The 26,314-nt window shown below is 44.5% G+C and overlaps 1 protein-coding gene across 2 annotated transcripts in view; it reads right to left on the bottom strand.

Annotated features, from left to right (window-relative positions):
- Positions 1–16,860: 16,860 nt before the first annotated feature.
- Positions 16,861–26,314, bottom strand: part of SIX6 (SIX homeobox 6) — a gene marked incomplete at both ends in the record, with an annotated part of 288,574 nt that continues 279,120 nt past the window's right edge. The window contains 2 exons of one of the 2 annotated variants that reach the window (XM_080707467.1): positions 16,861–17,029; positions 18,073–18,672. In XM_080707467.1, the coding sequence (XP_080563593.1) occupies positions 16,861–17,029; positions 18,073–18,644 (741 nt within the window). Of the gene's footprint in view, positions 17,030–18,072; positions 18,673–26,314 lie in introns of those variants that run through there. The other variant, XM_080707466.1, reaches the window with a different exon arrangement.

Here is a 26,314-nt window from a genome sequence, read left to right as displayed (position 1 = left end):
AAAAAAAGAAAAGAAATAAAATTCTAAACTGGGTACAGTAGCATGTGCCTGTAATCCCAGTACTTGGGAGGATGAGACAGGAGGATCGTAGGCTCAAAGCCAACCTTGGCCACTTAGTGAGACTCTCAACAACTTAGCAAGACCCTGGAAGTAGAATGCCCCTGTGTTCCATCCTCAGTAACCTTCACCCCCCGCCATAAATAGAACATAGTGCTATCATTCAGGCATATATTATTTAAAAAATAGCTTTCTCCTTTCATCTTATTGGTAAATGATTGTTACCCCAAAATTCCACTTTATTTAGTTATTATGTTGCTCATTTAGTTTTAATTTTGCACGCGCACTCGCGCGCGTGTGTGTGTGTGTGTGTGTGTGTGTGTGTGTGTGTTTTACTGGGGATGGAACCCAGGAGCATTCTACCCCTGAGTTATACCCCTAGCCCTATTTTTTATTCTTTATTTTAAAACAGGGTCTCACTAAGTTTCAGAGAGCCTCATTAAATAGCTGAAGCTGTCAGTGAACCCTGATCCTCCTGTCTCAGTCTCCCGAATGCTGGGATTACAAGCATGTGCCACCATGCCCAGCTGTATTCTTGGTGATTGCCATTCTAACAAGTTAGGTGGAATCACAGTGTAGTTTTGTTTTGCTTTGTGGTACTGAGGATGGAACCCAGGGGCTTTCTACCTCTGGGCTACATCCCAGATCTAATTTTATATTTTATTAGAAACAGGGTCTCACTAAATTGCTGAGAGCCTCACTAAGTAGCTGAGACTGACTTCCAACCTGTGTGATCCTCCTGTCTCAGCCTCCCATGCACTGGGATTACAAGCGTGTGCCACCATACCCAGCATCACAGTGTAGTTTTAATTTTCATTTCCCTGATTGCTAATGATGTTAAACATTTTTTATATTTTTGCCATGTATTTTATTTTTTGGTGTTCATTTTTATTATACACCACAACTATTTTATAGTTGTTAGCATATACAATTTTTATTTATTTTGCAATAGTATAAGAGTGTTCTCCTGATTGGAAAAATGCTTTAATATAAACCTTGTGTGAATTATCAACTCTTAGAAAATATTTTTAATATTAATATTAATATTTTTAATATTTTAGAAAATAAAAATTTTAATTTAGAAATTCATTTGTTTGTTTGCCATTTATACATTTTCTTTTGAGATGCATCTGCCACCACACCCAGCTTAGTTTTAATACAACTTGTAATAGGCATTGGTTCACATGGTCAAATAAATATAACATACACAATGCTATATGTTGAAAAGTACCTCTTAGCTGCTGTGATGGCGCACCCTTGTAATCCCAGAGCTTGGGAGGCTGAGACAGGAGGATTATGTAGGTTCGAAGCCAGCCTCAGCAATTTAGTGAGACCTTGCTTCTAAATAAAATATAAAATAGGTCTGGGAGTGCAGCCCAACCCCAGTACCACACACATACAAAAAAAAAAAAAAAAAGAGAGAGAGAGAAATACCCCTTTCCTCCTGGCCCCCATTTGCTGAGTTGATACCCCAAACTTGAAACCACTGTTTATAGGTTCATATCTGTCCTTCTAGAGTTTATTTATTCAGATGAGTAAATATAAGCTCTTACTTCCCCACCTAAAAAAAAAATCCAACAGCCAGGTGTGGTAGTGCATGCCTGTAATCCCAGTACTTGAGAGGCTGAGACAGGGGGATCACAGGTTTGAGGACAGCCCCAGTCTCAGCAATGTAGGGAGACTTTAGCAACCAACCTAGCAAGACCCTAAAGAACTGGGAATGTAGGTTGGAGGTAGAACACACTCCCCACGCCTGTTCAATCCCTAGTAGCGCGTGCGCGTGCGCGTGCACACACACACACACACACACACACACACACACACACACACTGTAGTTCAAGAATGTTTCTGGGAGGAAAATGGCCTTTGATCTGAACCATGAAATCTGATTCTATGTACCTATGAAGATGGCATGAGGGAAAAAGAAGAACATTCTATGATAGTGACAGAAACTCAAAGCAGTTTAAACAACAGTAACAAAAAAGGGGAGGTTATCATGTGAGCGCCCAGGACCAAAACACAGAAAGACAAGTCTGCAGCTGACTTCAGCGTCCACAGCATGCAAAGACTTATCAGTGTTGGCATTTCCAGCTCTCCTTCCTTTAGGCGCCTCCTGTAACAGGTGACATGGCTGTGGCATCATATTACTGTTCTGGTCCAACAGTACAGAGACAGCTGCTCCTCTGATTCCAATTCAGGAACTTTGGAAAGGGCTGGCCCAGCTTGGTGGTTATACCTCACCGTGGGTTGGGAGGGATTTGAGGTTCTCTGTGTAGCATCCCCACCAGAAATGCATCAAAGTGGGCAGAGCCAGTTCCCTAAGGATGCTGCTAGAAAAGGTAGGAAGGCGTGCAAGGCAGTTGTAACATTTGGGGGTGATTTTACACCTGTGTCGTGAACAAAGGTATGAAGGAAAGAAACTGCAGGCCAAGCTCTGAATTAAGTGAGATGATCAGTTATGTTTCAGAAGATGATGACAAGGGCAAGATATCTGTGAAGACAATCCTGAGAGTAAATGTACAATCCTGAGAGTAAATGCCTCAGCATTTTTTTTTTTTTTATGGTACTGGGGTTCCTGGAAGCCCTTCTACCTCCGGGCTACACTCCCAGACCTATTTTTACATTTTTATTTGGAAACAGGGTCTCCTAAGCCAGCACCCGCGGCTGGCTTTGAACCTGCCGATTCTCCTGTCTCTGCCTCCCAAGCGTGGGGATTACAAGCGTGGGGATTACAAGCGTGCGCCACCACGCCCGGCATGCCTCAGCTTTTGTACCTCAAACAACTTGCTTGCTTGCCTCAACCTAATCCCGGTTCTGTTTAGAACAAAGGGAGAGTCAACAGAGTTAAAGATGAACAGGTTGGCCAGGCATGGTGGCATGCCCCTGTAATCCCAATACCTGGATGAGAAGGGAGGATCACAGGTTGGAGAACAGCCTCAGCAACATAGCGAGACTCTACTTCAAAATAAAAAATAAAAACAGATGGGAGTGTAGCTTGGAGGTAGAATACTATGTGGTTCAATGCTTAATACCAATAAAATAAAAAAATAAACGATGAATAGGATGTACAGTTTGAGGACCAAGTAATGTGACCTTTGAGGTAACCCGTAGATTGACAAAAGTAAAAGCCATATTGCACAAAGCCCAGGAGTTGGGAAGTAGAGAAGAAACAGGCAGAGAATGGAGACTACTCTCTTATAAAGTCTGGTGGCAAAAGAAATGGCAGAGAAGGGATTGCATCTTGAGGGAGAAGCTTGAGAGGTCTGACTAGCAGTTGTCATTATTGTTGGTTTTTACCACATTTTATTTCATATTGGTGATATGTGATTCAGAAAGCAGCCATTTTGTTCAGTGCAGTGTATTCAAAGGGTACTTGGATCTCATCCAACCCCAAATAATGTTCTACGAGCCTGATGCTGATGTCTGAAATGTTACCATTAGTGATTTGGGTTATTGAATTAAAGGATTATCTCCTAGCAGTTCGTAAGTACCATTCCAAGCCCCATCTGTATGTAATTCATCAAGCTTTTAGCAGCTATTTGTATGCTGATGTGAATTGGTTTATCTGATTTCTTGTGGACAACTGAGAATAGATTTTGATAAAGGGAGTGTGAAGAACACTGAGTGGCCTTTGACAGTTTGGGATTAAGCACCTGTAAGGAGGAGGTAATGTGGAGGACTCCCAAAAGAACAGGTGACCAGGTTCAACTTGTCTACCTCACAGTACTACCAGGACCAGCTCTCCATTAGCAATCTTAAACTCTCTCTCCCTCTTTCAGTGAATTCCCCCCCCCCAGGTCCTGGAGATGGAACCCAGGGGCATTGTATCTCCGAGCTACACCCCCAGTCCTATTTTTGAGTCTTTTTATTTTATTTATTTATTTGTTTATTTATTTATTCTTTTTAGAACCCAGGAGCATTGTACCTCTGAGCTACACTCCCAGTCCTATTTTTTTTTATTCTTTATTTTTGGAAACAAGCCTTCACTGAGTTGCAAAGGGACTCACTAAGTAGCTGAGGCTGTCCACTACCGGCCATCCTCCAGTCTCCACCTCCTGAATGCTGGGATTACAAGTGTGTGCCACCATGCCCGGCAGTGAATCATTTTTATTTTTTTTATTTTTTGGTGGTACTGGGGTTCCTGGAAGCCCTTCTACCTCCGGGCTACACTCCCAGACCTACTTTTATATTTTTGTTTGGAAACAGGGTCTCCTAAGCCAGCGCGCGCAGCTGGCTTCGAACCTGCGCGATCCTCCTGTCTCTGCCTCCCAAGCGCGGGGATTACAAGCGTGCGCCACCACGCCCGGCTAGTGAATCATTTTTAAAAATAACTTTTTCAATAGAACCCTGTTGAAATGTTCTGGGAAAACACATTGTCTCAAGTTAATAGAAAAGATTGTGAATTCAAAGTTCATTTAAGGTGGAGCACTGTCCAAGCAGACTTCAAGCGCCATGAAATCTTCATGCTCACATAGGAGAGATGCTTCATTGAGGCTTTCCCAGCTTTTATACCAATCTGGAAAAATAATACATGGCATTACCAATAATGTGTGCTGAGAAGATGTTTTTCTAAACTATCAATAATTTTAAAAATATTTAATTTAACCCATACTAGAGGGAAGATTGAATTATCTATTTAAGATTGTACTATAAAATTATCATATAAAGGAGCAGTCAATGAACACACAGGGAAAAAAAAGCAGGGATGAAATTATTCTAGAGGTGTGTAAGACAGTTAACAAAATGATTTTGTTACTTGTCTGGATTTTGTGGTTTTGTTGTATTTGCTAGGATTTTTTTTTTTTTTTGAGGGTCTGGGGATGGAACCCAGGGGCATTTGACCTCTGAGCTACACCCCCTGCCCTATTTTTTATTCTTTATTTTGAAACCGGGTCTCACTGAGTTGCAGAGGTCTCACTAAGTAGCTGAGGCTGTCCACGAACCGAAATCCTCCGGTTTTAGCCTCCCGAATGCTGGGATTACAAGTGTGCGCCACCATGCCCGGCAGTATTTGCTAGGATTTAAAAAAATTTGTAATTGTCATCATTTCTTTTCTCATAACTCATTTTGTACTCATTATTTTGTATTTTGAAGAGTACGCTCCCCTTCCAAATTGTATGTTTCAATTCCTACAAAATGTAGATTCTTCCTGGTCTTCTGACTTTGAGCAAGTAATGTGATCCTTGGTATCCTTACCTGGGAGGTGGGAATCCACCTACTTGCTGACTTATCTAACTGATTTCATGGGGAAATGGGATAGTACAGGTGAGAGGATTTTATTATTAGCTGTTCAGAGCCAAACAAAGTGGGGTGAGTGTTTTCTCCTCAAAGAAACAGGCCTTGTATTTTCCCCAATAGGTAATGTTACCTTTTCAATGATCAATCTTACTTACTTTTTTTTTGGTATGAGCATCAAACGTAGGGCCATTCTGCCTCTGAGCTATACCCCCAACCCTGTTTTATTTTTATTTGAAGCAGAGTTTCACTAGGCTGCTGAATGCCTCATGAAGTTGCTGAGGCTGGCTTCAAAGCTGAAGTCCTCCTGCCTCAGCCTTCCAAGTACTGGGGTTAAAGATGTGTACTACCACACCTGGTTCAGTGACCACACTTTATGTTTGGGGTTATCCTGACTTGCATCCTGGGCCAGGATCCTGTTATCTTCACATTAATAACTAGTCTCTGAAACAAGGATGGTACATCAGCACAAGCTCATCCATTGCTACTGTTGGAAAACTAACATACCACATCTTCCCTGGCTGGGATGGTGAACAAAACTGCTGTTGATACTAAGGACAGCATTCAGCATTTGAATTCACCTTGTCTAGGGCTGTAGCACAGTGGTACAGCGGTGCTTAGTTAGCATGTACGAGGCCCTGGGTCAATGCCCAGCATACATCGACACATACTAAGTTAACAATATTCCAAATATGTAGATGACACTTATTTTAAAAGGGTTATAAAGAATTTCTTTTTTTTTAACAGTTAACCAAAAAACTGGGGAACTAGAAGATGCATTCTCTCAACATCTATTATATGTGAGGATGTATGAGAAGTGCTTTAAAATGCCTTATTCCAGCAATATTAACAACATCTCTGTATATTATTAACCCCAATTTGCAGGAGTAAAAGTTAAGCTGAGAGGATTTAGTGACTTCTCCGAATTCAGTGATTAGGTATTTCCAGTGGGGTTTATTTGATCCTCCCTGGCAGGTGTGAGTCCATTGCCGCTTGCAGTATAGTTTTTGTTTTGCTTATTTACTTGTCTGTTTTAAATGGGTGGATCCTGCTTATACAGTTAAAATTACTTCAGATAAAATAATTTGGAAAATAAGATGTCTAGTATGTGCATGTAAGTCTTTAGTTCAAATACATAATTTATCATGAATTTATAGAAAGTCAGCAGCATGCCTGCTGTAATAAAGTATAGTGCTTAATTTAAATAGAAAAGTCATTAATAGAAATCTCACACATGACTTCCGGGAAGATGGCGACAGAGAAAAGCGGGGCTTAAGAGCCCCGCTAACAACCAATCTCCATTACCACAAAATCAGCGCCTTTCATAGCCAGAAAACACCATCACCAGAGAAACAAAAAAATCACCAGCCTCCAGAGAGAAAGCAGACTGAGAACAGAGCTCAGAGCCACAGAGGAGATACACCGGCCTCACGCCCAAGGACGCGGCAGCAGCGCCATACTGCTGGCGGCAGCGGCGAGTTCACCGGACGGCTACAGCAAACCGAGGTGAGCCGCTACGGAACAGCCAGGCGGGATTTTTCAGCGCAGGGAGTATCTAAAGCTCTCAGTGGCTGAGCTCAGCACACGCTGCAGGGACTCAGAGTGGAACTCAAAACCAAGAAGAAATAAGCCAGCCTCATGGCCGAGGGCGTAGCAGCGGCGCCATATTGCCACTGGCAGCAACAGCAGCGAATTCACCGAGTCCAGTACAGCTACATCTGTGAACTCAAGAACAGTGAGTCAAATTGCGGGCCACAGAGGAGAAATCCCAGTACTGTACTCCCTGGGACTTGACCCAGTGGGGGAGTGGCGGTGGCAGAGATATCACACCATAGGAGAACGTGCAACCTGGCACCCCCCACAGTCTAAAGCAGCCTCTATCGACTCCCTGGGTCAGAAACTCTGTGATACAACCCAGTAAAGGAGTAGTGGGGTCTGAGATATTACAGACTCGAGATCCAGAGCACCTTAAGTGAAGTCATAGTGACCCAAGGGAAGAACCCAGAGAAGGCACAAACTTCCGAAATCATGGGAAAGAGGAATAACACTGGAGCAATGAATGCCCACAACTCCACAACATCAGAACCCGATAAAACAGAAAATCAGAGATTTCTAGAAGATCAAATCAGGAAAATAACTGTAGAAATAATAGAGGTGCTTCTAAAAGAACTCAGAGAGAGCCAAAAAGAGATAAAGGATGCAATTAATGAAGTAAAGGCCTCAATTCAAAGCACAAACAACCGATTAGACCACATGGAGAACAGAATCTCGCTCTTGGAAATGATCATTCCAAAAATGAACGCATAGTTTCTAATCTAGAAAAAAATATCCAACATCAGGAATCTGACATTGAAGAAATATGGGCCCATTTTAAGAGAGCTAACCTTAGAATAATTGGAATAGAGGAGGGAAAAGAAAGTGAAACCAAAGGGATCAACAATCTCTTCAAGGAAGTAATAGAAAATTTTCCAAACATAGAGCAAGAGGTCGATACACAGGTCCAGGAAACTTATAGAACTCCCTTTAGACAGGATCGGAGAAGAGGATCCCCACGCCACATAATTGTCAAAATGACCAATGTGGAAGCCAAGCAGAGAATCTTAAAGGCAACAAAAACAAAGGGCCAAGTGACATTCAGAGGCAAACCAATTAGAATCACTCCAGACTTCCCAAACCAAGTCATGAGAGCCAGAAGGGCTTGGAGTAACATATTCCAAATTCTGAAAGAAAACAACTTCCAGCCAAAAATTTTCTATCCAGCAAAACTTTCTATCAAATTAGAAGGAAAAATAAGAAGCTTCCACTACAAACAGAAACTGAAGGAATTTATGTCTTCAAAACCAGCGCTAGAGAAAATACTCAAAGAGATTAACTACAAAGAAGAAATAGGTAACACACACTAGAACCAGAGAAACAAGATTTTCCATCCAACAGACAACTAAGATTGGTTATCTGTGGAGATTCATTATTTATGTTAGTCTTTTACCTGTCTCTAAATTGTATTGTTTGCCTTTATTGTTGTTAATTTTTAGGATTTCTAGTTGGAATATTAATATACCATCAGATATAGCATTTGGAAATATTTTATCCAATTCTATTAGTAACTTTTAACTCTGTTTACATTGTCTTTGGATATACAATATTTTTTTATTTTTTAGGGAGTTTGTATACTCTTCTGTTGCCTGTGCCATTGAAATCATATCCAAGAAATCACTGCCAATTTCAATGTTGTGAGGTTTTATGACCCAGATTTTCTTCTAAAAGTTTATAGTCTTAAGCTTTATATTTAGGTCTTTTATCTATTTTGAGTTAATATTTGTATATGGGATTAGGTAAGGGTCCAATTTTATTCTTTTCCATGTAATTATTATTTTTCAACAATATTTAGTTAAAAGATTAGTACTTCCTCCACCAAATGTTCGTGGAAACCTTGTCAAAAATAACTTGACAATATAGGGAAGAATTTAGCTCTAGGCTTTTATTTAACTCCAATGGTTTATATATCTGCCTTTAGAACAGTACTACACTGTTTCAATTATTGTAGCTTTATATGGTTTGAAATCAGAAAATATACATCTTCTAGCTTTGTTCTTTTTCAAGATCGTTTTGGGTATCTAGAATCCATATTCCATATTAGGATAGATTTTTTTCTGAAAAATAAATATATAAATATATGATAGTTTCACCTAAAAAAATAGAAAAAAAATATTCTCTGGTAAGAAAGAAAGCAAAAAGAAATATTCAAATGTTATCTTTAAGTCATCAAAAGCTTGGTATCAGACAAATGAAACTGTTATGTGAGATTATCATTTTTAATTTTGGATAAATTGCTATAATACTAGATGTCAAACACTAAGCCAAGCATGGGAAGGAGGGATGGGGAGAGAATGGGGTGGGGATCGGGTGGGGGCTGACTGAGTGATTTGTGCATGTATGTCTACAAAAGTTTGTATCCCACTATGATGTATGGATACAGTGCACCAATAAAAAAAAATCTCACACATTTGAAAATGTTTAAAATGCATAACAAACTAATTTACCCCCAACCACACTGTTCAAGTAGCAAATTAATGTGTGCCACCTGGACTTAAATTTTTTTTTTTTTTTTTTTTTTTTTTTTTTTTTTTTTTGGTGGCACTGGGTTTCCTGGAAGCCCTTCTACCTCTGGGCTACACTCCCAGATACCTATTTTTTATGTCTATTTCGAAACAGGGTCTCCTAAGCCAGCGCGGCTGGCTTCGAACCTGCACCATCCTCCTGTCTCCGCCTACCAAGCATGAGGATTATAAGCGTGGCCACCATGCCGGGCAAGACTTAGATGTTGATTTCATGTTGGAAAATTCAAGACTGATCTCTTCATCAAGAAAAAAAAAAGAACCCAAAACCAGCAAATCAGTAATCTTAGGTATATTATAGATTTACAGTGCTAAGCTAAAATGTCCTTCTAGCTGACAGCCTTATATATATTTTACCAGAACTCAAAATTATCCATGGTTCACTTGTTTCTACCCATTAAAATTTAAATTGAGATGAATTTGAATTTGTTATTAAGTAGATTTTCATAAGGTGTTTGTGATTTAAGATTTTAATGAAAACTCTGATTTTTTGTTTAATCCCCTAGCTTAAAGCATAGCGTGGGATGTCAATCCACTATCGTGTGTGTGTGTGTGTGTGTGTGTGTGTATGTGTGTGTGTGTGTGTGTGTGTGTGTGTGTGTGTGTTTTACTGGCGATTAAACCCAGAGGCATTCTACCTCTGAGTCACACCCCAACACCATTTTGTTTTGAAACAGGGTCTCATTAAGTTGCTGAGGCTGGCTTCAAACCTGGTATCCTCCTGTCTCAGTCTCCCAAGTACTGGGATTACAGGTATGTGCCATTGTACCTGGCTCCAATCCATTACCTTAAAATAAATTGGACTTCTTATCTGAGTTTATGAGTTTGTGAGTTTTTGTGTTTCTTTTTTTCTTTTTCTTTTGGTGATGGTGATTGAACCCAGGGGCATTCATCCTATCTTTGAGCTACACTCCAAGCCCCATTTTACTTACTTATTTTTTAAATTTTGAAACAGGGTCTCACTAAATTGCTGAGACTGGCCTTGAATCTGTGAGCTTCCTATCTCAGCCTCCCAAATACTGGGATTACAGGCATGGGCCACACCCGACTTTAATACAAAAATTTTAAAAAGCATGTTAGTGTAAATGTAACAATATTACATTCATTGATTTGGGGGGCATGCTGAGGATTGAACCCAGGGGCACTTTATCTGTAAGCTGTACCCCCAGCCCTTTTTTGTTTTGTTTTGAAGCAGACTTTCACTATGTTGCTGAGGCTGTTTCTGAACCTGGACTCCTCCTGCCTCGGACTCCTGAGTACTGGGATTACAAGGGTGTTCCACCACACCAGCTTTGTATTTGCTTTTTTATTTGCAGGTCACCTACTCAGGAAGCTAAGGTAGGCGGGTCACAAGCTCTAGGCCAGCCTGGCAATTTAGAAAGGCATTATCTCAAAATAAGTAAAAAGGCCTAAAGATTTAGTTCAGTGGTAGAGTGGTCCTGGGTCCAAACCTTAGTACGGCAAAACAAAAACAGAAACACCACAAACAAACAAACAAAACAGTAACAAGTGTAGTAGAAGAGTAGGGGGGGCACAAGAAGTGAGGGAAAAAGAAAAGTAAAAGGAATTAATGTCTTATTCTGTTTCTTCTGCTATAACAGAAATAGAAATACTTTAGATTGAGCAATTCATAAATAATAGAAATTTATTTTGTACGGCTCTGGAGGTGGGAGGTCTAAGAGCAAGGTCCCAGCATGTTCTGAGTAATGAGGGCTGTCTTTGCTTCTAAGATAATGTCTTTCTGCATGTTCATTTGGCAGAGGGGTCACCACCAGTCCTCCCATGGCAGGATGGTGTGAGGGTGAAAAGGGACCAGCAGTCTCCCTCGAGCTCCTTTATAATAAAGGCACTGATGCATTTATGAAGGCAGAGCCTTGTGATTTAACCCCTTCACAAAAGCCCCACCTCTTAATACTGTTATACTGGAGATTAAGTTTCAACGTGATTTTTGGAGAGTACATTTAAACCACAGTGGTTATCTTGAAAGTGGAAACCTCTATCATTTGATAATACAAAAATATTAGGAGTTGTATTTTGCAGAATGTAGCAAGTGTAATGGCTAGAGTTTTGGAAACCTAAGGGAATAACTCTTCCCTTACTGTTTGGGAAAATGTGCTGTGTAAGAGAACATTTTCATGTTATGAACCCCAAGCCACAGGATTCTGGAAAAAAAAAAAAACACATTTCTGGAGGAAGCAAGCACTCAGTATCACCCAGAGAACCCCACAAGCAAGAGCTGGCAACCTGAGCTGGAAGGATTCAAATGGTGTTCCATTGAGTTCAGAGCTAGCAAAGGTCCTCCACTACTGTGGAGCAGACAGGTTTCAAGAAAGAGCCATTAACCCGTCCAACTTTAAAATATTTATTGAGAAGCTGCTACTCAGGCCAGGAGTACAAAGATATTAAGATTCCATCCTTGCCCTTAAAGAGCGTACATTCTATTGGGAGAGGACCCAATATATAGACAAACAAATGCACAAAATGTTACACGCAATAAAGCAGCCATTTAGATAAAACGGAGAGGGATCAGTGAAGAGGAAGTGAATGGTTCCGTGTGAATTGTTTGAGAAGAACTTGGGGGTGGGGTAGGCTTGGTGGATGGACCGGTTGGCGGTCAGGTAACCTGCGGCCTCCTGGCACCGCGAAGCAGCCGTCCTGGGAAGAAGTTTGAGCAGAGGCAGGGAGGCTACAAACCGCGGGGGCGGCTCTGGGATCTTCTCAGACCCCTTTGTCCCTAGACAAGGAGGTGTTCAGGGAAAGGATGGCAGTTCTCTCCTCGGGGTAGGGTATGTCTCAAGATGCTTGGGGATCGAAATCTTAGCAGAAGAGCTGCCGGGCCTTGCCTGAGAAGTCGCTCAGGGTTTACAATAGGAGTCCCCAGGTGTCCGTAAGGAGGGCCCCGGTGGCCAGCCAGGCTCCATTGCGCCATCGCAGACATTGGTCCTCTGTTCCTCGCCGTGCTGGGCTCCCTCTCCGCCCCACGGCGGAGCCCTAGCCTCTGCACTTCGCCAAGCCCTCTCCAGGTCTCGGGGGCTGCAAAACTCGCATTTGGAGCCTGGAACCTCTCGGCTCTCGGTCCCTGCCAGAGCCAGGGGCGGCTGCAGGGTTGGGCCTGCGGGTCCCCTCGGGGCTCCGAGCTCCAGCGGCCTCCGCTGTTTCTTCTCTCACCTTGGTTTGTCTTTAATCTCGCGCCCAGGGTTTGAAGGATCGCTCTCCCGGAGCTAGAGGAGTGTGGCAGTCACAATCGGGATGTCGAGGCTTCCCCCGGGCACGGGGTGAGGGGTCCCCACGGAGTGGTGTGGAGAGGGGTCCCCACGGAGTGGCCCTCGAGCTCGGGGAAGGGTCAGCTTCCCGGGGGCTCCGGCCAGGGTCCAGGCTGCTCCCGGGGAATAACGCTGGGGCCCGACCACTCGAGGGGACCCACGCGCCCGCAGCCCTCCCCCGCGGGCCTGGGGGGCCTCGGTGCCCGGCGCTCTGCTCCGGGGGCGCCGGGCCAGGGCGCAGACAATGACCCCTCGAGGCGCTCCCGCCGCCCCCCCGACGCCGCCCCTCGCACCCGCAGGCAAACCTATTAGCCATTCAGACCGACAAAACCCGGCAGCCCCGCGCATTGTCCCGCCGAGAGCCGGCCGCTGTCATTAGCCCTGATTACGCTGAGCGGCCTGACAGCCCCGCGGGCGCCGGGACCCCCCACCCTCCCCGGCCCCGCCTCACAAAGGAGCGGAAGCCGCCGCCTCGCCCCGTTAAATAGCGCCCAAACCCGCGCCCCCTCCTCCCGCCCCAGTCACATTCTCTTTGGATACAGTATTTTTTCCTTTTCCTTTTTTTTTTTTTTTTGGTTAAAATTAGGGAGAGAGAACGAGGTCAAGGAAGACTTAGCTTGAGCTCTTTGCCTGTCATTTGTTTAATGTAAACAAAGAGCAAGTCCACAGCGCGCCGCACACACATCCCAGCCTCCCCTCTCTTCCCTCCCAGATTTTTATAAATAAACTGATGGAGGGAAAGACGGGTGGGGAGCGGCGGGTGGAAGCGGAGGGGTCCTTAAGTGGAGGGACAACGGCGTTCGTTGGGACTGGAGAGTGTTTGAAATAGTTGCAAGTCTCTAAAAGAGCTTGAGCAGAGACCCGGGTAATGTCCTCACAGGGGTCAGGTCGGCTGAAATGGAAAAATGCTTCTTTCTCCTCTGCTGGATAACTGCTTAGGGAGTAAATTGTGTCCGGAGAAAGGAGCTCGTCCTAGGGAGGGTACTTCGTCGTCCAATTCAGAACCTTCGGATTTTCTACATTCATTCATTCATTCATTCATTCATTCATATTTCTCTCTCTCTCTCTCTCTCTCTCTCTCTCTCTCTCTCTCTCTCTCTCTCTCTCCTCTAAGGCAAGATGAAACCGACATGGAAAAAAAGTCTTAAAAAAAAAAAAAACCACTTTCCTCTGCCGGGCGTGGTGGCGCGTGCTTGTATTCCCCGCGCTTGGGAGGCGGAGACAGGAGGATCGCGCAGGTTCGAAGTCAGCTGCGCTGGCTTAAGAGACCCTGTTTCCAAATAAAAATATAAAATAGGTCTGGGAGTGTGGCCCGGCGGTAGAAGGGCTTCCAGGAACCCCAGTACCACCAATAAATAAATAAAAACTTTTGTAATACATGTTTCTGGGAAGATTTGCACTGTTAAATAAAGTAAGTCTGTGTGTAAAGATTTGGACTAATTTTCAACATAGGGGTCACCAAAGAAGTGATTCACAAAGGCAGATGGGTGTCATCAGGTTTCATAAAAACATTTGAAAAATCTTTTCAACAATGTGTCACCTCCTAAGACTCTACAGTGGAATTAGATGAGTAAATCTCCAGGTTGTTGAAACATTATAGCTACTTTAGAATGTAATCCTTAGGCAGCGTGTTAATTTAAGTAAATGGTTAGGTCTAGTTTAAAGGCTTTCTTCAAAGCAGAAAGAAAAACCCTCATCACTGTTTTCTCCAAAGGTCATTTTTAAATTATTTTGTAAGAAAAATAATAGTTGCCAGCATTGTTGTTCCCTTATTTTTCTTGAGACAGCAGAATGGACTTTTCCTTCAGCTTTTAGGCATCATTTGAACCTGTGAGTGGGTTGCGATTTTTAGAATCACAAATTCCTTTACACCATTCCATTAATGAGTCCTTTCCTTTCCTTCTTGGACCTGGAATCATCATATTAAGGCCAATCAACTTCTTCAAATGCTGGTTCTGGACAATTCCACAGCGAAGATTGGATGGAGCTGGGGCACAAAACTGGATGTCCCTGGGTTTTTCACTGAATTGTAATACTAACTTGGCAGATTCAGCGGGAGAGTGAGACTAGAGCGGGTCAGTGAGTACAGAATTTAAGGAGACACTGACCTCAGATGCCTGGCAGTTATATAACCTTGACAGTGTGTGTCTCCTTAAAATTTACACTCTAGGTCCAGCCCTCCTGGCCTCTCTGGAGTCCTGGCTTGTCTCTGAGCATTCAAGGAACTACCAGGGGCTCTGGGAAACAGAATGTGGAGTCTTTCAGGACCCACAGAAGGGCATTTGCTTGCTTTTGGGAAGAACAGCTGGATCACAAAGATTTCCCCAAGGAAGTTTTGATTTTTAAGTAATTCTCTGGAAAAGATCACTGTGCGCAATGACAGCTATTTATAAAGTTCCAATGAGCCAGATCTGCACAATCAATTCAGAAATCAAACATCAATGCCTTCACATGTGCTGGGCTTTCTGAGTATATCTAGCTGTGAATCTGCTTTTTGTGTCCCAGGACTTTAGTTATTTTGGTTTGGTTTGCATGTCTATACTTCTGCCTAGAGAAGTTAGCAGGCTTCTGACCCAAAGAGCACCTTTTAAGGATTGAGAGGCAAATTGAAAGGACCCTAGTGGGGATGGGAGGGAAAGTCCAGCTCAAGTGATTTAAAGATCAAAGTCATATTTTACAGTATCAATCTGTTTCATTAAGAAAAAAGGCTTAGAGACTCATTGGATAGCATTTACTTTCTTAGTGTCAGCATAATAGAGATTTTTGGGGGAAGAATGTGGTGTTTGTACTTAAGAGAAAAATTTATATGCTAAGAATATTTTATATTTTTAATTGAGGCTATTACTAGGACAATGAGGCTCTTGATAACTCGTTTCACAGTTAACATGACAACAGAGCTTTTTTTTTTTTTTAAATGCCAGCCATTTCTCTGCAGTCTTGTTTTACCCTTAATATGACATGATTTATATGCTATCACCCACCTGGGTATTTCTCTTGTTAAAGATCATTTGATTAAAACCACCTTCTGCCACAAGAAGATGCTAGTCTAGGTACCCACAGCCTCTCCTTTTCTGAGGGAGAGTCTTATTTAAATTAGAGCTCAATTCTAAATGCAGTGTCTGCATGCTTGGCATAATCCTGGGTAGACCCACTGCCTTTGTATAGGCAGAGGACCTCAAAGGAAATGCAAATCCATTTTCACTGCAGAGCTGGTATCAGCATAGTTTTGCATTTTTGTAAAAAGACTTCACTACTGGAGCCCAAAGTTTGGTTTCTCAAATTGTTCCCCCAAAGCCATTAACATTTAATAAAAATAAGTGTCAGGTGGTCAAATCCTAATTACCTATGCTGGAAATGTGGGGAGCTGCCTTACAGGGCATATTCTTGTTGACAAATACTATATTGTGCATATATGTGTACATATATCACAATGCATATACATCTATGCACACATGTACATGCATACATATACATTAAATTTGATGTAGTAGGTGGCTATGCCCCTACCACTGGCCATTTAGAAAATATACCAGGAGACACTAGAGAAGGCATAAGACCTAGAGAAGACCCTGATGACATTATTTGCATTTTGCAGTTGAGGCCATCCCTGCTTGCCTGGCAAAGGGAATAAGAATGATCTTTTAGACGAAAAAAAAAAAAAAAAAACCAAGAACAAAACCCTGGAATGGCAGCTCCCTTATTTAGAACAGTTGCCCCCAAGTTTATTGTTTGGCTTCTCCACACAGAAGACACCAGCTTGCATTAGGAAGCAGCATAGTTCCCAGCTACAGAGAAACCTACCATGGCAATCTCTTAAATAAGTAAACACCATATACATGTTTTGTTTAAAAAAAAAAAACCTTTAAAGCAAAAGTTATACATATATAACAGCGTCCTTTCGAAGTGAAATACCCACAAGAGACTCAGCGCAGGCTCTCAGCGTGCAGTTCGGGTTTCCAAGGCGTCTTTGTAGCAAAATCCTTAGGAAAAAGCAAAGCGCGGAGAACGAGTTGCTGTGTCAGGCCTCACCGCGGGCCTCTCAAGTCTAAGCCCGCGGGTCGGTGGCCACCTGGCTTCGCTGGATTTTCTGTTCTCTCATCCTCTCTCCTTCGTTCATATTGTTTATCTCATTTTTTTTTGTTGTTGTTGTTTACACTGGATTCTGGTTTTGGGCGTGCTGGCTGGGCAGCTCAGATGTCGCATTCGCTGTCGCTGGACGTGATGGAGATGGCCGAAGTGGCCGCCTTGCTGGATAGACTGGCCGCCGGGCTGGTGGCGACGCCCAGCACCTCCGGGGTGCCCTCGCCTTCGGCCCGCAGCACCCGCCCGGAGCCCTGCGACAGAACCTGCTGCTGGAGTCTAGGGGAAGGAAGGGGACGCAAGTCACCGAGCGGAATGTAGCCGGCTTCCTCCTCCCGCCCCCGCCCAAGCCCCCGTCTGCGCTCCTCCAGCCCCCAGACCAGCTTTTCCTCAGACCCGGGCATTAAGGTGGGGGTGGCGAGGCGACAGAGGTCGGGGAGGCTCGGCCGCTACTTGGCGGGCCGTGCAGTTGCCCAGCTTCCTGGGCGCCCTTTCTGGGCTCCTCGGCCCTGTCTTTGGGATGCTGGGCTCACGGGGTCTTTCCTATTGTCACCCTCTTTGGGAGATTTACAAGACTGTAGGGAAGAGGTGCGGATGAGGAGGAAGATGACTCTTCTCCCTGTAGTCCATCTGCCTGGGGCTCACGCCTCAATCCGTACCCCTGGGGCCAGATCGGCTGGAGCCAAAGGTAAAAATTGCTGCCTGCCGGGTGGGTGCGCAGAGTTTGGACCTGAGGGATGAGGCTGGGCTCTTGGCCAAAATGTTTGGCTAATGGAGAGTCACAAGCTGCATAAAGCAAAGCTAGTTTGCTCTTTGGAGACAATGCTAGTCGCGCGTGGGGAGAAGAAAACTCGACTTTCTATTTCTTAGAAACAAGAAAACTGTTTTCAAAGCATTCGAGATGGATGCACCTGGGCTTTAAAAATTATAACAAGAAGTCTACGCACGGCTAATAAGCTAGGCTTCGCTTAATGATCGAAGCCTGGGCCCAGATTGACACGAATTAGCACTGAGCCTTGGGGTTCCTGTTTCTGGGGGTTTCAGCTTTATGCCCCCTCCCCACTCACACAGTGAAGCTTGGGTTGAGTGGCCGCGACTGACCGGCTGCTGTAATGACCCTGAGTCCTCATAAGTGAGACAGAGTGAGGAAGCGGAACGGAGCCCGCACGGGAGCTCAGAACGCAGCGGGCTCAGAAACCGGGGAGCCTCCGCGTTCCCGAGTCGGGCTGGAGCGAGGCGCCGGGCGCCAGGTAAGGGCGCCAAGGCGGCCTCCACCCGCCCTGCCCGGCGCGCACGAAGCTCGGAGGCCTCTCGGTACCGACCTGTTCTTGGCTGCAGCCGCCCGGTCCCTCTGTCGGCGGTTTTTGAACCAGTTGCCCACCTGCGTGGGGGTCAGTCCGGTGGCTTGGGCGAGCTCCCGCTTTTTGCTGGGGTTGGGGTAGGGGTCCTGCAGGTACCACTCTCGGAGCAGGTGCCGCGTGCGCTCCTTGAAGCAGTGCGTCTTCTGCTCGCCGTCCCAGATGGTGCGCGGCAGCGGGAACTTCTTCCTTACGCGGTACTTGTCCACCGGCCCCAGGGGCCGTCCGCGCAGCTTCTCGGCCTCCTGGTAGTGCGCTTCCAGCCACAGCGCCTGCAGCTTGGCGTGCGACTCCTTGGTGAACTTGTGGTTTTCCAGGATGTGGTAAAGCTCGCGGTAGTTGCCGCCGTGGAAGGCCACGATGGCCCTGGCGCGCAGCACCGACTCATTCTTGTTGAGGGCCTCGCAGGCCGCCGGGGCCACGGGCAGCGACCACAGGAAGCGGCCCAGGCGCTCCACATCGCCGCTCTCCTCCAGCGTCTCGCAGACCCCGGCCACTTGCTGGGGGCTGAAATTCAAGATGGGCAGCTGGAACATGGAGGCGGCGCGGGCGGCGGCGGGGGCGCTGAGCCCGGGGCGGGGCTCGCAGCAGAAGCCCGCGGGCCCGGCCGGGTGCGCCAGGCTCTTTGGGGGTCGCTCGGCCCGGCGGCAGCGGCCGCACGACCGCGGCGAGCGAGCGTGGCCGACTGGAGAGGTGCGGGCCGGAGGCTCGGCTCGGCTCGGCTCCGCTCGGGCGCGCAGGCCGGCTCCCGACGCGGCTACTGGGGTGGGCGGATTGGCGGCGCGGGCGCCATGGAGACCCCCTGTCAGTCACCGGCCGGCTCTGCCAATCAAGGCGGCGACCTGCGCGCCCGGGCCATTTCAGCACCTCCCAGCGCTCGACAGCGCCCGCCGTCTGCCCGTGGACTTTCCTTGAGTTTTTTTTTTTTTTTTTTTTTTTTTTAACCAAACCTAGAGGGTGAACGACTTAGGAGTGGTTGGGAGGAAACCAACTCGCCCCCTCCGCTTCCCCCTGCCCTGCTCCTCCCTCAATTTTTACCCACCAAAGAGGCGGGGATGCGGCCAGACTTCACTTTGGGGCGTCGCGGTGCCTCCTCGGTGGAGAGGTCTCCAGAGGACAAAGAGGACCCAGCAAAATCGAATTCGTCCAAGAATTCGCAAGTGTAGTCGTAACGAAACAGCAAAGCCTGCGGGTGTGCACACAGCAAGGCGAGAGAGGGGCAAAGTGGACCTTCTCTTTTCTTACAAGTACCCATCCCTGCACGCCTCCCCCTGCCCCTTTCCAGCTGCCAGAGCAGATGAGAGGGAACATATCCGCAGCTGAAGCAACGGGACCGGGGATCTGTAGAAGAGGTTAGTTCAGACTCTGCTCCTTTCCCCTTCAAAAGAGGCCCCTGATAACAGAGATGCTGATCGCGAAGTCAAACACTTCCAGAAAGGGGAAGAAGCTGTAGGGGACTCTCCCCCCAATAAAGATTATACTTTTTAGTTCCCCTTTCTCTAGTTTAATGGACTTGAACAAACGGGCATCTAGAGTGTGAAGTCATTGGCAGGTCAGGACAGCAACTTAAAAGCTTGTTTCAAAGATCATTTTAAAAACATCGATTGGCTCTCTCCTTGCAGGCTCGTTTTGCCCCTGCTCTGAATTAGAACGTGTAAGTAACTGGCTGGAGAGAGAAATCTTGGCTTTTTAGCCCCAAAGCAATTCAGTAAGAGTAAAATAGAGAAGGTGGATTCACAACAATGTGTGGGTTGGGGTGGGGGGCGGAAAGCACTTCCTAAGCCTCTGGGCTCTGACCCCTCCTGCAGAGAGGAAGGTCTTTCTTGGGGCTCTGCCTTCTGGCCAGTAGATTGAATTGGCAACTTTTATTGATTCCCAATTGACATCCACATCATACCGTTTTCTGAGGCCTCAGTCAAAGAAACCAGGATCTCATCTGGGCCTTTGATGGGGATTTGTTTAGTTGGGAGAAAAATACTTGTTAGAGGGGGTGAGTATCCAGTGAAAACCCCAGGAAGGTCTTTGGGAGGCCCATCCCTAGGTAGGGGTCAGATGGGAAAGTTCACCCCCGAACTGGACTGAGCCTGGCTGTCTTCTGTATCAAGTACAATCTGTATGCGACTTGTACAGATCTGGTAAATCAGAAGGCAGATAGATAGCACAGATGGTTGGAGGTGTCAGGTCAGATCACGCTACGCCTGAGTGCAGGGCAAAGCTCGTTCTGACGGAAAACCCTGATATTATTTTCACGGATCTTCACAGTTCACTCGAAAAAAATATAGCAGAGGGGAAGAAAAAAGCCCTGCAACCATTAACATCATTTCTGTGAGATTGCCCGCCGCCTCAATCGAGAGGCTTTCTTTTCTAAGAGCTCATTTTCTTGAAATGCGGCAGGGCATGGGGCGAAATAAAGAGGGCGATGAGGAGATTGACCAAGCATAAATCTCCTCTAGCTCGGAGCGACTTCCGAATCAGCCAGAAGGACGACTTTTTACTGAGGAACAGCGCATATAAGGTCCCAGAACGCGTATGCAGGGGAGAACTCCAAAAGCTGCAAAACCTGGAGGCCTTGCGGGGCCGTGGGGATGAAGCCGGCCTGAGAGAACTGCATTCTCTGAACCTCTCTGGCCAGCAGAGGGAAACTTCTCCTCCTTGCCCCAGTTAGCAGAGGTGTCTTTATTCCCTCGCGGGATGCCCCCACACCCGTCCGCCCTCGCGCGGTCCACTCGCGCAGAGGCCGCGCGGTCCCCCGAGCCCTGCAGCTCGCAAGCCCAGAGCTCGCCCGGTCGGTCCCCGGGCCGAGCCGCGGGAGGAGAGCTGCCGCTGCTCGCTCTCGCCTCTGGTCACACACGCAGTTTGAATGCGGTGGATTCGGGGAGAACGGATTTTTGCCTTCACTCTTTGTGAGCATTAGTTTTAATTTTCCAGATCTAGACGCCTCGTCTGGAAACAAGAGTATTTAGCCTAACATAGCCCACTTCTCGAACAATAGTTTTGCAAAAGCTTTTAAGATTTTGCGTGTTGGGGGTCGCAGGCAACCGGGACTGAGTGTCTGGGTTGGCCTTGTGAGATCCGCCGGGAAAGAGAGCGGGCTGGGGCTCCACGATCATCCTCCAGCCGGGCCTACCACTGCCCGGAGGTCGGGATTTACTGTCTTCGCCACCTCGGGATACTTGCTTTAATTTTATTTACTCTAAAGAAATAAACTTCCCCAAGGAATCTTGGAATCATTTATTCACCAGTTTTACGCGGCGACCAACGGGAAGGAAATAAATGGGAGAGTTCCTATCCCTGGGAGAAAGAGGCTTCCAAAGATTCCTTTCAAATAACCCCAGTGTTGAAGAGGCGGCCATTCTCACCCTACCCTTAAAGAGCCCTTCTTTCGGGTTTGCTAGGCGAAAGCTGTACTTCAAGCCTTTTTATTTTCTTAATTTTACGGATAGATAAAAAAAATTGGGGGGGCTTTGTGCCCACCCTCCAGGCAACCCCCCCCCACACACACACACTTCATCGCTGTGGTTTTGAAACCCCGCTGCACTTGCCCAGGAAATCCAGAAAGTGGCCGGCCTGTCCAGGCGGCCCGGCAACTTCCTAAGCCCGTGTTTGCATCTAGTAGTTGGGCGATCGCTCAGTTTTCACGGGGTCTATCCTCTCTGCAGAGTCAATGTTTATTGTATGGGGAACAAGACGGAAATAAAAGCAGGTAGAAGAAGACGGCGCCCAAGAGCATTCTGTGTCGCACTGTTCGGGCTTGGACTTAGGCAAAGTGCCCTCCCGGAGTTGAGAGATTCGTGCCAGGGACTTTCAGAGTTGAGCGTATCCATCCCATTTGCGCACCTGGGGACCTCATCCCTCCTTTTCTGCAGCTGCAGATTTTTCTCTTTCGAAGGACCCGTGGACTCCTGTTTATGCCTTGCTGAACTGTAGCTCACATTCGCCAGGGGAGTGCAGTGCTTAGAACTCAGAAGTCGCTCCAAGCTAGTTGGGTCCCCATCTTGTCTGACCTTCCACGGAGTTTTCCTAAATCGAATGCCTTAGAAGTCGTGATGTGCTTTATTTTCTTCCCTACAAAGTTCTGAATAGTCAAGGATTTTAAGCATGTAGTAACTGAATGCATCTGAATTTCTTGGTAAAGACATTTGAATTGTATTTGAGAGTCTTAGGCCAGAAGGGTTTGTAGATTTATTTGGACTTCAGGAAGGAAGAGGTCGTGCTTGCCCTTCCCGACGCCCAAAGCCCAGTGTTGATGGTGAGAATTTGTTTATTTTTATAACTCTAACTTAAAATTTACTTTAAAAATATACATATTTTACATATACATATTTATGATATAAATCATTCACAGCAAAATAACAGAACATTATAAGGGGCATTTACAGTCTTTGAATGACAATGTTAAAATTGTATACTAATTTATTCATTAATTTAGTACTCTGATTTCAGATGATGCTCTCTGTATACAGATGCATATTTTAAATATTTGTGTATTTGGTGGTCCCTGTCTTCAGATTATGGTATGGATTCATTATCCTATTTTAAGGCAGTTACCATGTTAATATAATTCCAAGGTGGACTGCTGTATTTAATATGTCCCTCCCTCCCCTGTCAGTTTGCTCCTTGTAACAAAGAACCGTGAAGCCTCTTTATTTTGTACTCCTGAGAACAAACACCAGTTGAGAAATATTTTGTAGATTTCCTGGCACTGTAAAATTAACTGACAAAAAAGCATTGCAATGAAAATGCTGACCTTTTAAAAATTAAAATATTTTGTTATCATTCACCAGCTATTTTATAATTACATTTAAGGATGATGTAAAATTGCTTATGTTATTAAGGAAAATTTTAAATGCAGAAAAATGTACTATTTAAACATAGTAATTAATTAGTAATTTTAAAAAATAGGATTTTTCTACAGCTCTGTTGTGACCTCTGGTTTGTGATGGATCCAAAACATTGGATGGCAATTTGCCTTTAAGCCAAAGGGTCAGAGTTTTAATTCTTGTCATATAAACTGTAAGCTTAGATTCACTTTTTTCTCTCCAGCTTCTTGAGGGCAAGCCTAAATGTGCACAGGGATAACGACACTACAGCATTGCTTGTTTAGAGCAATAGGGTTGTTAATACTTGAAAATGTATCCAGCCTATCACTTATGAACACATTATTATCAGTGATGAGCCATTAATTGACTGAAATAGTAACAAATTTATACTTTTTTACTGAAACATTTTTTCTACCAGCAGGTTATTTTTGACTATTTTCAAATTTCAGATCAAAGTATCTTTCTAAAATACACATAGAAGACTTAAAGTTCAATTATGTAGAAGAGTGTATATATATATATATATATATATATATATATATATATATATAATATCCTCAGGGATTAGCTAAACATTATTTACATTAAATTGTATGTGATATATATATATATATTAATTACATGTATTATTTGTATGTGTTATATTTTACTGTCATAATTTCTTTCTGCATACTGTAAAATCATATAGCCTTTATTAAGTAGCTTAAATTCTCTGAGTTTATCTAGCTGGTTAGCAGAAAATACTTTTTAAAAAATGTATTATAAGCCAGGTATGTAATATCCCAGTACTTGGGAAGTAAAGACAGGAGGATTACAGGTTTAAGACCAGTCTCAGGAAATTAGGGAGACTCTCAACAATTTAGTAAGACCCTGTTTCAAAACAAAAAATAAAATAGGGTTGAGGTGTAGCTTGAAGGTAGAATATAGCTGGATTCAATCCTCAGTACCAAAAAATTTGCATTATAAAAATATATGTAACATCTTACCCATCAAAATAGCAATTCTCACCCGAGGGAAAACCCTACCCCCAACCCAACCATCCCACTCCCAGGGACCTTTGGCAGTAGCCAAGGTAGTTTGGGTTGTCACAGTGGGATCCAGCGGGTGCAGGCCAGAGTTGCTGTTAAGCAGAACAGAATATTCCTTGCCATAAACATCAATACGATTGCTATTAAGAAACTGTGACTCAAAAGATTTCAAAATAATGAACAAGGCACATATAAAGCCTATGAAAATTCTGTTTATTCTAGAGTTGAAGCATTTTCAAAGGAATTTACATTTTAATTTCACCTTGAGTCTAGGCCACACTAATAAAATATGTTCTAGAAACCTACCTTAATCTTATTTTCTCTTGGAATTTACTGTAAATAATACTAATAGCCAAATACTTATGAGCTTATAACATATTTGTGAGTAAAGTGAAGGGTTTTTTTTTTTTTTTCTTTTTTGGTGGTACTGGGGGTGGAACCAGAGGCTTTCTACCTCCGGGCTATACTCCCAGACCTTTTTTATATTTTATTTGGAAACAGGGTCTCACTAAGTTGCTGAGAGCCTCACTAAGTAACTGAGGCTGGCTTTGAACCCGTGCAATCCTCCTGTCTCAACCTCCCAAGCACAGGGATTACAAGCATGCGCCACCATGCCAGGCTGAAGGGTGTTTTTTTTTTCCCTACCATAATGGAATCTATGTTTTTTTGCATAATCGGTAGGACAGACAACTATCAGTAACTCTTCATTTATTTTAAAACTATACCCCAGCTCTTTCTTTCTTTCTTTCTTTCTTTCTTTCTTTCTTTCTTTCTTTCTTTCTTTCTTTCTTTCTTTCTTTCTTTCTTTCGGGTCTGGGGATGGAGCCCAGGGGCATTCTACTTCCGAACTACACCCCCTGCCCTATTTGTTGTTCTTTATTTTGAAACAGGGTCTCATAAGTTGTGGAGGGCCTCACTAAGTAGCTGAGGCTGCCGGCAAACGGTGATCCTCCTGTCTCAGCCTCCCAAATGCTGGGATTACAAGTGTGAGCCACTATGCGTAGCTATTTTCTTATTTTGAAACAGGGTCTCACTGAGGTCTGGAGGGCCTCACTGGGTTGCTGAGGCTGATCTTTCTGTTTCAGCCTTCCAAGTACTCCCTCTCCATTTTATAAAAATAGAAAAAATACATCAAAGGAGACCAATGAGCTTAAATGATTACCCATTTTACACAACCAGTTAGTGGCAGAGTTAGGTATGAAACAGATTGAAACTTCTGTTATATTAAACCTTGCTTTCCTCATTCAAGGAAGATGGTTCAATTCTAGTTGTGTTTGGGGGCAGAAGATTGGAATCATACAAGTATTTATTGATGCCTACCACACGTGAGGTTCTATACTATGTCATATTGCTGTGACTTTGAGTTTGGAGCAGTCTAAGGATTTCAGAGATATTTAAACTATCCTGGGTCTTGTTAGGTGGTGTAATCCTTGCAAGTCCTAAAAAGCTCCTGAATCAAAATGTGGCTCTGGGACATCCACTGTCTTCTTTGAGAAGTGGAACCCACTGGAGCCTGGGGCTGTTGAAGAGCCTTCCTTGAGTCAGCACAGGGTCCACTAACAGGAAAAATGGGACTGAATGCTGCAGCCTCTGGGGGAGAAGAGATTGGACTTGAGGTGTTGTAAGGCTGGGTCTAAGTGAAAAAACTCTGAATTCTTTTGTCAGGTCTTTCAAAAAATATAACAGTGATGCTCACAAGCATTTCTATAATTAACAAGCTGTCAACATTTCTATTACAACTACAGAAGTCTATTACAGACCTCAGAATTGTGATAAATGTTTCTTTAGGTCTGAAATGTTAGCCTTCATCTTCTTTTCAGCCTCAGGGCAATTTTTGAAACCAATTTTGTTTCAATCATTTTGGATCAGTTGTGTGGTAATTTTGGAAGTGCAGATGTGCTCGGCCCACCTATTGAAATAAAGATTTTTAAATGGAAACACAGAGAGGAGGCTGCTTAAGCCCCAGTGGGGACCAGCTGCAAAGCTCTGGCAGGGAATTATACAGGCAGACAGTGGGAATAGATTCAGAAAATATTAAGGGACAGAGAAATGTTTCCTTTAACAGCACACTCCCCCTCCACTCTCCCCCACCCCAGGTTCTTCAAACTACAAAAATGTAAACCCTTCCTTTTTCTGCTTTCTGTATTTAACGTGATTGCCTTTTCTGTTGTGTCTAGGCTTTGGTGAAATTAACATAAGAGCATTTGTTTTTCAGCTAATAAAACTTGGGGCTGCACCGATTTTTTGGACTTTTAATATTGTACTCTTTAGTTAAGTTTTTTTTCTGACCTTCTCATCTCCTTTTAGCTTGTCCATCTTTTTTGTCCTTATCAGTCCTTTTTTGTGGCCTCTGTGATC

Source organism: Muscardinus avellanarius (assembly GCF_963383645.1).
Source record: "Muscardinus avellanarius genome assembly, chromosome: 12".
NCBI classification, from domain to species: domain Eukaryota; kingdom Metazoa; phylum Chordata; class Mammalia; order Rodentia; family Gliridae; genus Muscardinus; species Muscardinus avellanarius.
Note: the sequence above shows the minus strand (reverse complement) of the source record. Positions and strands in the feature narration are given on the sequence as shown.